Source organism: Rhinolophus hipposideros (genome assembly GCF_964194185.1).
Source record: "Rhinolophus hipposideros genome assembly, chromosome: 10".
Lineage (NCBI taxonomy): Eukaryota > Metazoa > Chordata > Mammalia > Chiroptera > Rhinolophidae > Rhinolophus > Rhinolophus hipposideros.
The window spans coordinates 81,356,896-81,372,235 of record NC_138056.1 but is presented as its reverse complement, the minus strand read 5'-3'; the positions used below and the strand labels follow the sequence as shown (position 1 = coordinate 81,372,235).

The window sequence follows — 15,340 nt, the reverse complement described above, 5'->3', positions numbered from 1 at the left end:
AATGACAGTCTGGGATGTAGCAGGGATAAGACAAGAGAGAATTTATTGTAGCTGTAGTTTATTTTCACTGCTCAGTTTATTGTATTTCATTGTATGAATATATCTTATTTAGTCCGCTAGTTGTCATTTGAGTTTCCAATTTTTGGCTACTACCCATAATGCTACCGGAACATTCATGTATTGTTTGACAATTAAGTTCGCGAACTCATCCTAGAAAAAGTGCCATGTACCTCATTGCTGAGCATCACTATGGTCACCTTCAAAGTACTCCCCTTGGGAAGCTATGCACTGATGCCAGTGCCTAGTCCACCCTTCAACGCAATTTTTTTTTAAAGATTTTATTGGGAAAGGGGAACAGGACTTTCTTGGGGAACAGTGTGTGCTTCGAGGACTTTTTTCCAAGTCAAGTTGTTGTCCTTTCAATCTTAGTTGTGGAGGGCGCAACTCAGCTCCCTGTCTAGTTGCTGTTGCTAATTGCAGGGGGCTCAGCCCACCATCCCTTGCGGGAGAACTGGCAACCTTGTGGTTGAGAGGACGCGCTCCAACCAACTGAGCCATCCGGGAGCTCAGCAGCAGCTCAGCTCAAGGTGCCGTGTTCAATCTTAGTTGCAGGGGGCGGAGCCCACCATCCCTTGCGGGAGTTGAGGAATTGAACTGGCAACCTTGTGGTTGAGAGCCCACTGGCCCATGTGGGAATCGAACCAGCAGCCTTCGGAGTTAGGAGCATGGAGCTCCAACCGCCTGAGCCACCGGGCCGGCCATCAAAGCAATTTTTTAACCCTTGCTAGAATGGCCATTAGAGCTGTCATATTACCCTTGATGTCCAGAGTGTCATCAAAATGTTTTCCTTTCAATGTTTCCTTGATCTTTGGGTAAAGAAAGAAGTCATTGGGGGCCAGATCAGGTGAGTAGGGAGGGTGTTCCAATACAGTTATTTGTTTACTGGCTAAAAACTCCCTCACAGACAGTGCCGAGTGAGCTGGTGCATTGTCGTGATGCAAGAGCCATGAACTGTTAGCTAAAAGTTCAGGTCATCTAACTGTTTCATGCAGCCTTTTCGGCACGTCCAAATAGTAAACTTGGTTAACTATTGTCCAGTTAACTTGGTTTGTCCAGTTGGTACAAATTAATGAATAATCCCTCTGATACCAAAAACTGTTAACGTTGTTGCAACAAGTTCACTAACTTAATTGTCAGACAGTTGTATCTCTTTTGATGCACACGAATGCATTTCTGTTGGTATATAACTATGAGTGGAATTACTGGTTCATAGGAATAGGTTGATATATTTTTATTGGGTACTGCCAAACAGCTTTCCAAAGCAATTATAACAATTTAAATGTCTACCAGCAGTTTATAAGAATTCCAGTTGTGCCATATTGTCAAGATTTGGTTTTGTCAGTATTTTTAATCTAGCCATTTTGGTAGTGTGGGATGATAATTGTTTTAATTTACACTTCTGGCGTGCTAGTGATGGTGAGCATCTCTATGGACTTAGTGGTCTTTGGCTATTCTTTTTTGTGAAATGCCTATTTAAGTCTTTTGCCTACATTTTTGTTGAATTTTCTTTTGCTTACTGATTTATGGAAACTTTTGGTTATATGCTTTACATATATGTTTTCCCACTCTGGTTTTTCACTCTTGATATCATTGATGAAAACAGATTTTTAATGTTAATGTAGTCCACCTTATCAGTCTTTTCCTTCATGGTTAGTGCTTAGTATGCCCTGTTGATGAAATTATTACCAAGGTCATGAATATATTCTGTATTCCAGCAGTTTTACTATTTTGCCTTTTATAATTGGCTAATTAATTCATACCATTTATTGAAAACATTGTTTTCTAGTGCTATGTCTTTGTCATAAATCGTATCTACATAGAGTCTGTTTCTGGGCACTTTTGTCTGCTCCATTGGCCTATTTGTCTACTTGTACCAATATCACACTCTCGTAACCAGTGTACCTTTTAAGTCTTGGTTTCCAGTACAATAAATTATCTAGTTTTGAACATCTTCAAGATTATTTTGGCTATTCTCGATCTTTTATATTTCAATATAAATTTTAGGATCAGTTTGTCATTTTCATACATGTACACACAGATCTTCAGGGATTTTGATTAGGTTTACAGTGAATAGATAATTTGGAGAGAATTAACATCTTCTGATCTATGAATATAGTATATCCTATTTATTTAGGTTTTCTTTAATTTCGGTGTACAGGTTTTCCATGTCTTCCATAAAATTTATTCCTGGATCTTTGATCTTTTGACTTTTGTTTTGTTTTGTCTTACTGGGGAAGGGGAACAGGACTTTATTGGGAACAGTGTGTGCTTCTGGGACTTTTGCAAGTCAAGTTGTTGTCCCTTCAATCTTAGTTGTGGAGGGTGCAGCTCAGCCCCAGGTCCAGTTGCCATTGTTAGTTGCAGGGGGAGCAGCCCACCATCCCTTGCGGGAGTCGAATAGTTGAACCGGAAACCTTGTGGTTGAGAACTTGCGCTCCAACCAACTGAGCCATCTGGCTACCCGGGAGCTGAGCGGTAGCTCATTGACTTCATTCTAATTGTGGAGGGCGCAGCTCCCTGGCCCATGTGGGAATTGAACCGGTAGCTCCATTGCCCAGAGCTTGCTCTCTAACCAACTGCGCCACCCGTCCGCCCGATGTTTTTTAAAAATTCCGTTTTTATTTGTTGCTCGTATCTAGAAACAAGTTGATTTTTTTATATCAACCCTATATTAATAAATTCACTTACTAATTCTAATAGTTTATCAGGTTTTTTTTAGATTTTCTGTATATACAATTATGTTATCTATGGATAACTTATATTTCTTTATTTCAAGTCCTTACTACATTCATTTTTTTTGCCTGATCACACTGACTCAGACTACTAGTACAATGCTAAATAGAAGTGATAGGTTTCCTTGTCTCCCAATTTTCGGAGGAAAACTTTTCAATATTTCACCATTAAGTATGATGTAGGCTTTTTGTAAATTCCATTTATTAGGTTAAAAAAAGATTTCTTCTGTTCCTAGTTTGTGAAGTTTTTTAGAAATTATGAATGGATGTTGAAATTTATTAAATCTATTGAAATAATTATGTGGGCCTTTTCCTTTATTCTGTTCATGTGTGAATTATATTTATTAACTTTAAATGTTAAACCAACCATGTATTGCCAGAATAAACTGAATTTGATCATGATATGATTTTTATATGTATATGGCATTTATTTTCACATTTTGTTTATGATTTTTGCATGTATATTTATGAAAGATTGGCCTTTAATTTTCTTGTAATGTCCTTGTCAAGGTTGGTATCAAGATTATTCCAGCTTTATTGCATGACTTCAAAAATGTTCTCTCATTTTCCATTCTCTGGCAGTGTTTGGATAAGAAAATTATTTCTTTTTATAAATTTCATTGGGAAATATTGGGGGACAGTGTGTTTCTCCAGGGCCCATCAGCTCCAAGTCGTTGTCCTACAATCTAGTTGTGGAGGGCGCAGCTCAGCTTCAAGTCCAGTCACCGTTTTCAATCTTAGTTGCAGGGGGCACAGCCCACCATCCCATGGGGGAATTGAACCAGCAACCCTGTTGTTCAGACCTCGCGCTCTAACCAACTGAGCCGTCCAGCCACCCGAGAATTATTTCTGAATGTCTGGAAGACTTCATCATTGAAACCATCTGAGCCTAGAACTGTTTGTTTTGTAGGAATGCTTTTGATTATGGATTTGCTTCTTTCATACAGGGTTTTCAGATTTTTTTTGGTTACTTCGTGTCAGTTTTGGAAAATTATTAGAAAATTGTCCATTTTATCTAAAATTTAAAATGTACTGGCAGAAAGTTTATAATAGCACCATGTATTGCTCACGTGCGAGTGTGTGTGTGTATGTGTGTGTAATGACTCGGATCTTAGTGATGTCCCCCTTTTCATTACTGATAGTGAGTGCCATGTATCTTCTTTTCTTTTTGATTATTATTTCCTGAGGTTTATTGGTCTTTGCATTTTGTTCGTGATTCTCTTTTGTAAGTTTTTTTTTTCAAAGCTCTTCAGCATTGGTTCTTAACCTTGGCCACCAACCAGAATGAGCTGTGTCACTTTTAAAAACACAGCTGCCTAGGCCTCAACCCTACTGATACTGCCTTGTTAGGTTTGGGGTGGGACCCTGATGCTTTTATGCTTAGAACCATCACAGGTGATTCTGATACACAGTCTGAAAAATACTTTTTCATAGAACTTTCATGCCTACTTAGAAAGTAGCTTTACGTTGTCATCAAAGCCCTGAATTCTATGGTTTCGTAAAATGTCTGTAGAACCTCCTTCAACGACAATTTACAGGCTTTCATGCTTTCTGAATCAATATGTTTTATTTTGGCACATTCCTCATGTTAACTTTGATGGAAATATAGAAAAATGTATTTTTTCTGTTTAACCTTTTCTTCAATTTCCATAAACACATCAGTTCCGTAAAGTTTGCTCACAGGCCCAATTTCTCAGCCATTTGGTCATTATTACTTTTCCCTGAACCTTTAAAAAAATCCTCCACATTCTTTTAATGAGCAATAAAGTAACATTAATCTACAAATCAGAGGAAGTGGCTTAAGAGCTATTTTAGGGCATTTCCATGTCTTCTCCTTTCAGCACTCTTGATTGCTACATTACCCATTAGGTTGTTGGCTGCTTATGATGGCCCCTCAACCTCCTTGTGTAGCAGTTTGGCCATTTATAGATAGGTGAATGGGACCTACAGAGAACCTGGTCACTAACCTCAAAATAAGTGAAGCCTGGATTTGTTCCTGCTACACGAAGATAAGAAACTGACCATAAACAATGAACAGAGATATTAACTTTGAGTAGAAGGAGGCTTGACTTGGAATTTAGGTGACTTGGAATTGGTAAGCTGGCACAAAAATGGCATCCAGGAACTGCCAGTAGTGAGATTTGAAAACTAAATGTGTGCTAGGCCTGTGTTAATCACATTCTGGACGGATGGCCAGCTTTCTATCTGGAGTCTTGATGGTGGGTTCAAGGTATCATTGCATACCAAAGTTGGTCTTCCCAAGTTAGCATTTAGATTTTAACAGCGAGGACAGAATCCGCAATGATGACCTGGAAGTAGCGTGGTCATTCACTAAAGTCATCTTGACTGTCCGTATTTAAGGAATAGCCAGATCTCATACATGAGTTAAACAGTTCTGCAGCTCTCCTGATTTATAAATCACTGCTGAATTAATATGTCTCAGGAAGATGTGGTTCATGGAAAGAGTATTGACATTGGAATCTGACAATCTGAGTTCAAATACTGACTGAACCTCTTTTTCTGGTCTATAAAACAGGAGACTATTTAACCTTGCAGGTATGTCTTCAGAGTTAAGGGAGACAGTAGGTGTAGCAATGACCTGGTGTGAAGTGGAGCTCCGGATACAGTTGTCATGGGGAAATCTGCCATGTGGCTTATAGGTGGCTTCTAAACAGTTAGGGCATAATGTAGATATCCAGGAGGTTATGGGCCTGTGGCAAGTGATGTGTCCACTTCAGCCAATCTGGAGGAGAGATGTTGAAGGGATAAGGTTTTATGATGGATAGAAAAATTACAGTATCTCCTACCTGATTGTTTACCTGTTTTAGACTTTTTTTTTTAAATCATTTTACTGAGTGGTCTAAACTTGATAGGATGCAATGCGTCAATAGCTTTTTTTTTGTTTCCACTGCTACCTTCCAATGTGATTTTCTGGATCTCCTCTCCTGCCCCTTGACAGTATCTCAGGAAGAGCTCAGCTTTATTGTAATGTTTCAGTATTAAAACAATAATTTTCACACATGATTGAGTCTGAACCAATCCAGATCAAAGGTTGACTCACTCACTCTTTTCGGTGCTTCTCCCCTCACCTTAGTTCAGGCCTCAGCCTGAAGTTCAGGGACCGGCAGTAAGGAAGGAGCCATAGGATGTTTTTTCACGCTCCCTGCTCCATTCCCCTCCTCACCCCCAACTTCTGGCAGCCCTGGGGTGGGGGTGGGGGTGTTTACAGAAGAAGGCAAAGGACGTTTACTTTTTAAAGAAACAGTTTTGTTTAACAGGCCCTCGAATAACATCACTTTTTTCAATATCATTTTGTTATAATGTTGGTGAGGTAGATGCTCTAGGAACTTAACTTGTTTTTATCAATTAGCCGATGGTAAAACTGGTTTCATTATATGTTGTTTCAACGCAGTTCTAAGAACCTATTGGCAACATTAAGTGAGGACTTAAATGTACTCCCTTGATTCTCAAATATCCTTCGTTATGACAAGAATGCAACTACAAGCTCATGTGTGGGACATTTTATGGGTTCTTCAGAGAACCCATACCTGTCCCCGATGTGGCTTTTGGACTCTGACTGAACTCTGACAGTCCCTCTTAGCTCCTGCCCTTGTCATTTACTCTTCCAGCAGTGCCCTGAGACGATGCCGCTCAGACTGCCTTCCCCAGCATCCATTTGGGTAGGGAAAGCTCACCATGCTTCCCAAGTACAAGGCAGAATGAAGGGGCTGCCGCCATGCTCCTCTCCAGCTAGTCCCCTGCTTCAGGCAGCTCCAGTGATGATGGTCAGGCACCCTTTTCTGTACCTCCACAACACAGAGCAGATTTTCCCAAGAACTTCCTTGGCCACCCTTCTGGTAGCAGCAGAGCTGAGGCAGCAGTTCACGGATCAGCAGGGGTGGGGTGTGTGTGTCAGATACCAGTCCTCCTGGGAATAACTCCCATCTGTAAGTGGTTCTCTTGAGGTCTATCTCCACCCCCATTCCTCACAGAAAAGGGTAGGGAACATCACAGTACTCCCAACTGTTATGAATGCCCTTTCAAGAATCCTTCCTAATGTAGCTCTGTGCTTCTCTTAGTAGGCTATTGTGTGCTAAGGCTGACCAGTTTGACCACTTCTTAGCAGCAATGTGTTGAGCCCCTCTCTTTAGACTATGGCTCATGTATCACCCAAGGTGACTTGGCTTTGAGGCTCTATTCAAAATTCTGGGCAATAAAATAGTCCATCCTACATCCATATATGTGGATGAGGTGGCAAGGAGAATGACTGGTTTAAAAAAAAATCTATGGATTAGTAGAGTAGAAAGTGGACTCAGCTTCTTTTAGTTCCATATTAGAGGCCAGTGACTGCAAAAATTTTCCTAACCCTTGAGTTTCTCATTGTTCCAACCCTGGCTGCTAAGACACATCTCCTGCCCAAAAGCCCGTTAAACCATTTCTGACTTCCCTTTCTCCCTCCCAAAATGTGTCTAGCCCATATTGGGGTACCATAGGACTTTTTCCCCAAGAACTAATCTCAGAGGCCCAGAAGGGTAACATGAGTATTTTAATAGGAACCTCCTGGAATGCCTTGTCTACTAATGGTGAAATTTTCAGACCCAAAGACAGGCTGGTGGAAAAGATAGCACTGAAAACATCAGATTCTAACTACATCGAATTTGATGAGTCTCTGAGTTATTTTCTTACAATGACGTGTACACAATAAAAGCTTTTGACTTGAAATATTGATTGATTGATGTCCCTTTCTGTTTCTAATACATCTGACAACACACCTCTCCATGTATAACCACAAGGAAGAAATGTTTTTCATGTTAGAGTAATTTGCCACAAATGGATGAGAAAGGGCTGGAGTTGAACCTAAAATTTAATTAGTTCTATTTTTATTTCTCATTATTTTCCCTACAAAACAGGTAGACAAAAACAATGGCCATTGTAGGTGAAAATCATCTTCTTTCTTAGACTTTCTAAAAGTAGATTTTGGCCAGAATGCAAATCACATTCTTTTCTGGGAATGACATAAATTGTTGGCCATTTAGGAATCAGTAAAGAGTGCCTGCCCCACCTCCATTTAAAAAATGCTTTTGTAACAAAAAACAAACAAAAAAATGCTTTTGTGTCCTTAAGGAGTATTAGGAAGACAGACTATTTTTCTGTTCTTTTTTTTTTCTCTTTTTTTTTCAGAGGAAGGCATAATCACATGCTGGTGAAAAATATCAGCACCTGCAAATGTGGGATTAGGATGAGAGGTATAAGCCACCCACAGGCACAGGTGAGCCACCTGGCAACAAAGACCCTGTTTAGAACTCAACAAAAGCACAAAGGACAAGATTATTCTTTGTAAGTCTTTGGTTTTTCCTCCTGTTTTGCTGCTAACGTTTTCCTTTGGTCTGGTGGATTGTCTTGGCAACCAATCTTCATGAAGCAACAGGATGGGGTGACAAAAGACTGCCATGGCATCAAAACCCAGGATTCAAGTCCTGACCAGCTACTTACTTGCCATGGACATGTTGCCTAAATTATCTGAATATCAATTTCCTCATTAGCAAAACAAATAATGTCTGTTATCTCAACATAAAAAAAGAATAGCTCAGGATACAGTACATAAATCTCTGTAAATAAAAATATGTGAAAGTTCCTTGTAAAGTCTTAAATCCTACCAGTTGTGTGATAGGGAAACTACACAGGAACAAGGTGTTAGGAAAGAGGAGGCAGGCTACTGCCACAGTCCCTGGGGAATGAGCTATTCCTGGCCCACATGCTTGGCTTCCTACGTTCTGACAATAGAGACAACTTCCTTAACCTGACCTACAGGCCCTGAAGTATCTGGCTCCTTCCTAACTCAGCAGCTTTGCTTTATACATTTTTCTCTTCCTACCTGGAACTGCTATCCATCCTTTGCTTTTAGCCAGTTATCACTTCCTTAGGGTATCTGTCCGTGACTCCCTGATAAGGCTAAATTCCTCCTATTGTGTAGTCACACAGCAACCTAGCAGTCTGTCCCCTCCAATCTTTCCTTAGGGAAAGGTGACCTTGCGGGATTGTCCCTTATTGGGGTTAAGTTTATGCTACCCTAAGTCTCCATGTTTGGTCCTTGTAAGCAGGGTCTGCAGTCAAAGATGGGGAAGATTTCTCACGGGAGAAACAACCTAAGCCAGACGGGACCCCCCTAGGACCCCCATGAGCTAATGTAAAGTTAGGAGGTAGCTGTGCCCCTTCTTCTGAGAAGCTGCTGACGCATGCCTCAACTATTGTCCTTTACCCTCAGGTGTAATGGACCCATTAGAACAATAGCATTTTGCCCCTCCTGTTTGGCTCATGGGATAATCTTATCTTGTGAGATTTATTCTCCCAGGGATTGTATGCACCACACCTTGGTCATTTGGGGGATGGTATGCATCGGTTGCTTTGGGACGATTATGGGATTTGGAATGAAGGATTATTGTGTGGTGTAAGAGTTTCGCAGACCCTGCCCCTAATCATGTGATCTCTGTTGTGAAAAATCAATAAATACCCAGACCGATTTGGGGCTCCAGTCCCTTGAGGCTATGAGTCCCTTGGTCCTCTGTGATTTAACTATATTTGAGTCTCTGTCTCTTTATGAGAGTTTAACCCTCGCTGCCTCCCTCGCCTTCCCACAGCTTGTGTTGTGCAGGACGCAACACTATTTCATGATCATACAGAACCATGTACCTTTTCAAGTTTGTAAAGTTTGTCAAGGTTACAATTTCCATTTATTTAAAGGACAGGGATAAATTTTGTCTTGCCATTTCATTCCTGGTTCCTAGCACAACGCCTGGCCCATGGAAGGTGCTCAATAAGTATTTAAGTGAGTGAATAAACGATCAGATCAATGGGTCCTTCTTGTAGACCCTGTGGGATCCAAGGATATCTCTTGGGTATTTAAGCCTCACCCCTGATTGAAACTTGGTCCAAAGACCTTTGAAACTTTACTGAGAAGTGGTAGTTTATAAAATGAGTGTTGGAACCAGAGAAAGCCAGAATACAACTTCGATGAAAACTGCCTTTTTATATTCAAATGTATTTACCTGTCATTTGGATTTGTGTATACCAAGTGGATATATGCAAAAGGACATACATAAAAGGGAAAGAAGCTTCTGGAGAAACTGTGACTCCTGGAGAACCCTACTCTGAGCAAGAAGGTAAACACTAAAAATGAAATGGCACCTGAACGGGCTTGTTTTCACAGGGAAAAATCAGTTTTCTAAGGAGGGAATTGACTTGGGTTACGCTGACAGACTTGTTTATTCTTGTGTTGAGGTATGTGTGTGTGTGTGTTTTCTTGCTTGAGCAAGGGCTATCTCAAGATGCCAGGGCTATGTCAGGGTTATTTTATCGTGAAGCACAAGGTGTCTGAGACAGCAGCGCAGTGTCAGAGCTAAGCTGGCAAAGCACAGAGCCCCTGTAGGGAGGGAGGAATCTCAGTTCTGCAAGCAATCCAGCAGGCCTCCAAACAGGGTGAAATCACCTATTTGGGGACATCAGAAGCCATCACCCTTAGTTGTTGTCCCCCTTAGTTGTGGGATTGTCAACAGGATTGATGGTGGCTGTTTTTCATCCAATTAAGGGAGTGGGGACAGATGGTAGTGACAGGAATAGGGTGGCGAGTGCAGGGTGGTGTCTGCTGACAGGATTATGAGCAAACATGAGGCTCCTTCTTGAGGACTTGCAGCAATGCCTGAGGAAGACCTGGGGTGGGGTAGTCAAGCAGAGGGCCTGCTGGTGCAAGTGGGGCAAGCAAAGGAACTTGGGTCATTGTGAAAGGGGCTACATTTGTAGCCACAGCCGGGGTAGGTCTGCTGACATTTGTGTTAAAAGTTATGGGGTTATAACATGATTTTGCATATGGTAAAAGACATTTCTGAGGAGCTTGTAATTCTCTCCACATGCATGCCCACATTGGCAGTTCTTGGGCACAGCCACTCTGAGGTTACCAATTGGGTCCTGGTTTGCCCAGGACTTCTCCAGTTTTCAAGCTAAAGCCAGGATGGTTGATGACCTTATCACTCTCTCACTCTATTTCTTACCTTCATGCCAGGGAGACAGAGCAGACCACTCAGAGTCTTATAATGTAGCAGAAACAAGAATATGTCTTCCCTTTGGGATAGTAAGAATCTACAGATGCATTGAAGGTTCCTATCCTAAGGTGCTATTCTGGGCCAATAATTCATTTTCATTTGCTAAGGCATATTCTTCAGTTTTTCTATCTATATAGACAGTGACTATTCACACTAGATTTTCTATATGGATGTAATTTTATATTTTCCTCAGTAATAAAAGAATAAAGTATATAATTAATGTTATGAGTTTAAAAGCATTTTATATAAATAAGATCTAAATCAGAGATACATGTTTGTTCGAAACGGTGCCTTGATTTTTCATTCCGAAATTAGGATCACCATATCACAAAGATTGTCAAATCCTTAACAAATAGGACAGTGACCACACCCCTCCCCCCAAAAAATGAGGCAAACAAATTCAGAGTGATGAAAGGTAGGGAAGAGAAAGGATTCTACTGACATCTCTTTATTCCAGAGACTGCTTGGCAGAAGCTAGTCCTAGATGACCAAGTTCCTAGATCTTGGTATTAGATGGAAAGAGCCATCAGACTCTTCTGCTGGAGCACAGGATGGTGGGGCTGTAGGACCAGCCATCTGAAGAGACAGCACATCTTCTTTTCCCAGGCAGGCTGAGAAGATGAGGAGTAACCCACTGAGGGCCAGGAAAGTACCAGCAGCCCAGCCCAGGTAGAAGGCATCTCCGAACTCCCACCGAGGCATAATCTCAGGAATGCTGTCATTCCAGAAGTCTTGGATTGTGGCATAGGCCACCCAGGAGACTGGAAAGAGGGTAGTGACTGAAGCTGATGCCTCCAAAGTCCCTCCCAGGACGCAAAGACGCCTCTTAAATACCCATCTGATCCTGTGAAACTGGCAGCAGTCAGACCCAAAACCAGAGAGCAGAAGCCCCAAAAGTCCTCGCTGTGGGAGACCACCATGAGGATGTGGGATACCTGGCACTCCCGAGGCAAAGATAAGGGGGACTCAAAGGCCTTGCACACAGTGGCAACTTCCTCTGGGTTCACACAGACCTCCCAAAGGACCATGATCCAGGTCTCCATTTCGTTCAGTTCCAGATTGAGAGTCTTCCACTGGGGCAGGGCAGTGGTGACACGTGAGCAGACCTAGGCCAAGGAGAGAGAGGAGCAGTGCCCTGAGCTGGGCTCTCCCACAGCAACTCCAGGCCATGGTTGCTCCCTCCACAGAGGCTGAAAGAAAAGGACAAGTGGCTCTGTGACTGGTTAGCAGGGACTACTTTTGGGGGCTGTTGAGTGGAAGATCTTTCACATTTGGAGAGGATTCCTGTTTCAGTTTTCTAGGCAGCAGCTGAGGCACGTGCCTGGAACTCAGCAATGTTTGGGTTACAGAGAGTACCCTAGATCATATGTGGGTGTGAAGTCTGGGGGAGGGTCCCAAGAGAGGCAAAAAACCAGGACAGTAAGCCATTAATACATATTTGATGAATAAATTCGTAAACTTAAAATCATTCTGTTTCAAGATGACAAGAATAATGTTCTGGGAATATATTATACATTGATGTCATCTCTCTAGAGGGCAACATAAATGACTTCACGGTTCAGACTTTTAAATATACGTATAACCTACCTCCAGGAACTTATCCTAATTTGTTGTGAATATATACAAAGATTTATGGAAATGTCCATTGAAATATTGTTATAATTGTACATTTTGGTGAATACTAGGCAACCATTTTAAAGTGATACAGAAGATATTTTAAAGACATGAAATATATTTTTGATGTGTTAAGTGAGAAAAGCATGTGACCAAAAAGTATATTGAGTATACAGAATACAATTTCACTTTCCTAAAAAGTGCATACATGTATATGTACATGTATATTTATGGGTATGTCCATATCTATATCTATATCTATCTATACACATATAACACAAAATGTTACCCATGGTTATTTTATTCAAAGAATTGTGGATTTTTAAAATTTCCTTATTTGTTTCTGTTTATATACAGAGGGTGCCAAAAACAATGTATACACATTTTAAGATAACATCTCTTAAAATGTGTATACATTTTTTTGGCGCCCCTGGTATTTTATAAATTTGTCATTTAGTATTTTTGTAAGCAGAACAAAAAGGAAAATTCCCCAATGCAAGGAACCCATCGTGACTCAGATTATACCTGGAGGGAAGGGCTCTGTCTCCAGCCTCCTGCTGCTGCTAAGACAGCAACCATAAACAGACAGTAGTCACATGAGCGTCCATCCCTATTTGTTGTTGCTGCTGAGAGGCAGGTTCTGACAGAAAGGAAAATAATTGGCGTTTACTGAGTGCAGCTAACTGCCAGACTTTGGTTAGATACTTTATCCTCAAGTAATTTCACACCACCTCTGTGACATACATGTTAGGTAACTTGCCAAAGTCTCCCAAATGGTAAGCAACAGATCCAACTCCTGACCCAGGCGGCATGGACTGTGACATTTCATGTTCTGGTCTTCAGACTGCAACAGTGATTCCTCCTGCACCGAGCCTGCACATTGGTGACACAGCACGCAGGGGAGGGTTAACCTTTATGGCAAAACACAGAAGCAAATTGGGATTTATTATATTGAAGACATAAACGTTGACCAATGTATTCCTTTCTTCATATTTTAACCTACTGATTACCCTATGGTACACTAGGAAATGAAAGCAGAGACGTGGAACAGTCAGCAAGGAGAAAGCAGTATCCTGATTATATCTGAATGATGCCTGTTGTGCGGGGCAGCCTGCGGGGTCTCTGTTCCCGCTCCCCACATAAGAACGCAGGACATGGTGAGGCCAAAAAGGAACACCCACGGAGCCATAGGTAGGGGAGTCATATCACTATGGTCTCACTGGAGGCTGGGTTTACACGACGTGCGACCTGCTATCCGCTTTGCTGCCAACCTACCGACTCTCCTCGACTCTCCTTACTCTCCTTCACTCTTCTCCACTCTCCTCGCTAGCTGCAACCCGCTGTCCTAACTGCAGTCCGTGCTTGCCAGCCACCATCTTCTTGCTAGCCCCCATTTTACTACTAGCGTAGCCATGGCAGTTATATTAGTGGCCAATGGCTCACTGGTTACAGCTGACGGCCAACCAGCCACAGCTGATGGCCATCTGATCACAGTTGATGGCCATCTACTACCCGAGCCAGCACCTTTTCTATGTGAGGCCGAGAGCCTGGAAACTGCTCTCCGGGGCTCTGTCCCCACAATGCCTCGACACCCAAGCCCCCTGATTAGATTATCAGTGGTGTGGGGGTGGAGGGAGGCAAGCAGGATCATCAGGAAAGCTCTTTTGTTCCCTGTGGTTTTATTATAGGAAAATTTCAAACATACAGAAGTAGAGCAAATGGTAGAAAGAAATCCCATGTCCTATCACCCAGCTTCAAAAATTATCTATCATACTAATCTTGTTTCATCCATACCCGCACCCACTCTCTGTTCCTTCCTTCATACTTTGATGCTCTTTCAAGTTGCAGGCTCCTTTTGCTCTTATAACAACCACATGTTCTATCAATACGATGGCAAAATATACATCCCTGGAAATGCTGTCTGCTTGTACTATATCCATCCAGATTTCTGTTTGATATTTTCCTCTTCCTTTTTTGCACGCAGCCTTTTCAGCACTTCCAAATAGTAAACTTGGTTAACTGTACAGTTGGTATAAATTCATAAGGAATAATCCCTCTGATATCAAAAAAGGTTAACAACAGCTTTACAACAAGTTCGTGAACTTGATTGTCGGACCTCATATTAATTTCTTTTTATTTATGTAAGTATTCATTCATGCCTGCATGCATCGATGGTCTATGTGTAGCAATCCCACTCCATTCCTGATGCTCTTCTCCTTCCTCAGCCTATCTCTGGCTCTCCCCTGTCTTTTCCTGGAACCTTGAGGAAGAGTCTTTAGCGTATCCTTGTGGCCTCTCTGCCCAGGGAGAGGCGGAGCTTCTGTAGTTGTGTTTGTGGGCATACATAGATCCCAACACTTCAACCTCAATGTGGTACCTCCTTCCAGTCTCAGTTCAGATTTCTTTCTACTGTGAAACCTCCCTGATTCAGTCAGACTAGGTGCTCCTCCTCCTCTGCCCTTTGTACATTCCTCTGAGGTGGATTAAGCTTCACAGGCCTCTTCCAAGGCCTACATCTAATTTTGTATTTGTTATTATATATTCTTTTCCTTAAAGAGTCCTCCTCCTCCCAACAACTGTATAAGATTTAGGTCCCACAAAATCTAGATCCATCTCTCATTTGCCTCCAAAATAGTAATGATCATATTTTTCTGGGATTATTTATTCACTATTTTTGGATTACTTATTTAATATTTTTGGATTCCCAGCCTAACAGTATCTGTCACATACTAGTTGCTCAATAAATACATAATACAGGAATTCTGTCTGCAGGTTCTTTCTCGCTGGGCGTTTATTTTTAGTAGCATTTAGAATTCAAAGTGAGGCTGACAGTTCTAC

At 41.6% G+C, this 15,340-nt stretch overlaps 1 protein-coding gene across 1 annotated transcript; it reads right to left on the bottom strand.

Moving 5' to 3' along the window:
• Positions 1-11,368: 11,368 nt before the first annotated feature.
• On the bottom strand, positions 11,369-12,058 carry CLDN25 (claudin 25; the record flags this gene model as incomplete). The annotated part of the gene is given in 3 exon segments (XM_081062784.1): positions 11,369-11,790; positions 11,793-11,994; positions 11,996-12,058. Coding segments are annotated over 3 exon segments (687 nt in total).
• Between the last annotated feature and the right edge of the window lie 3,282 nt (positions 12,059-15,340).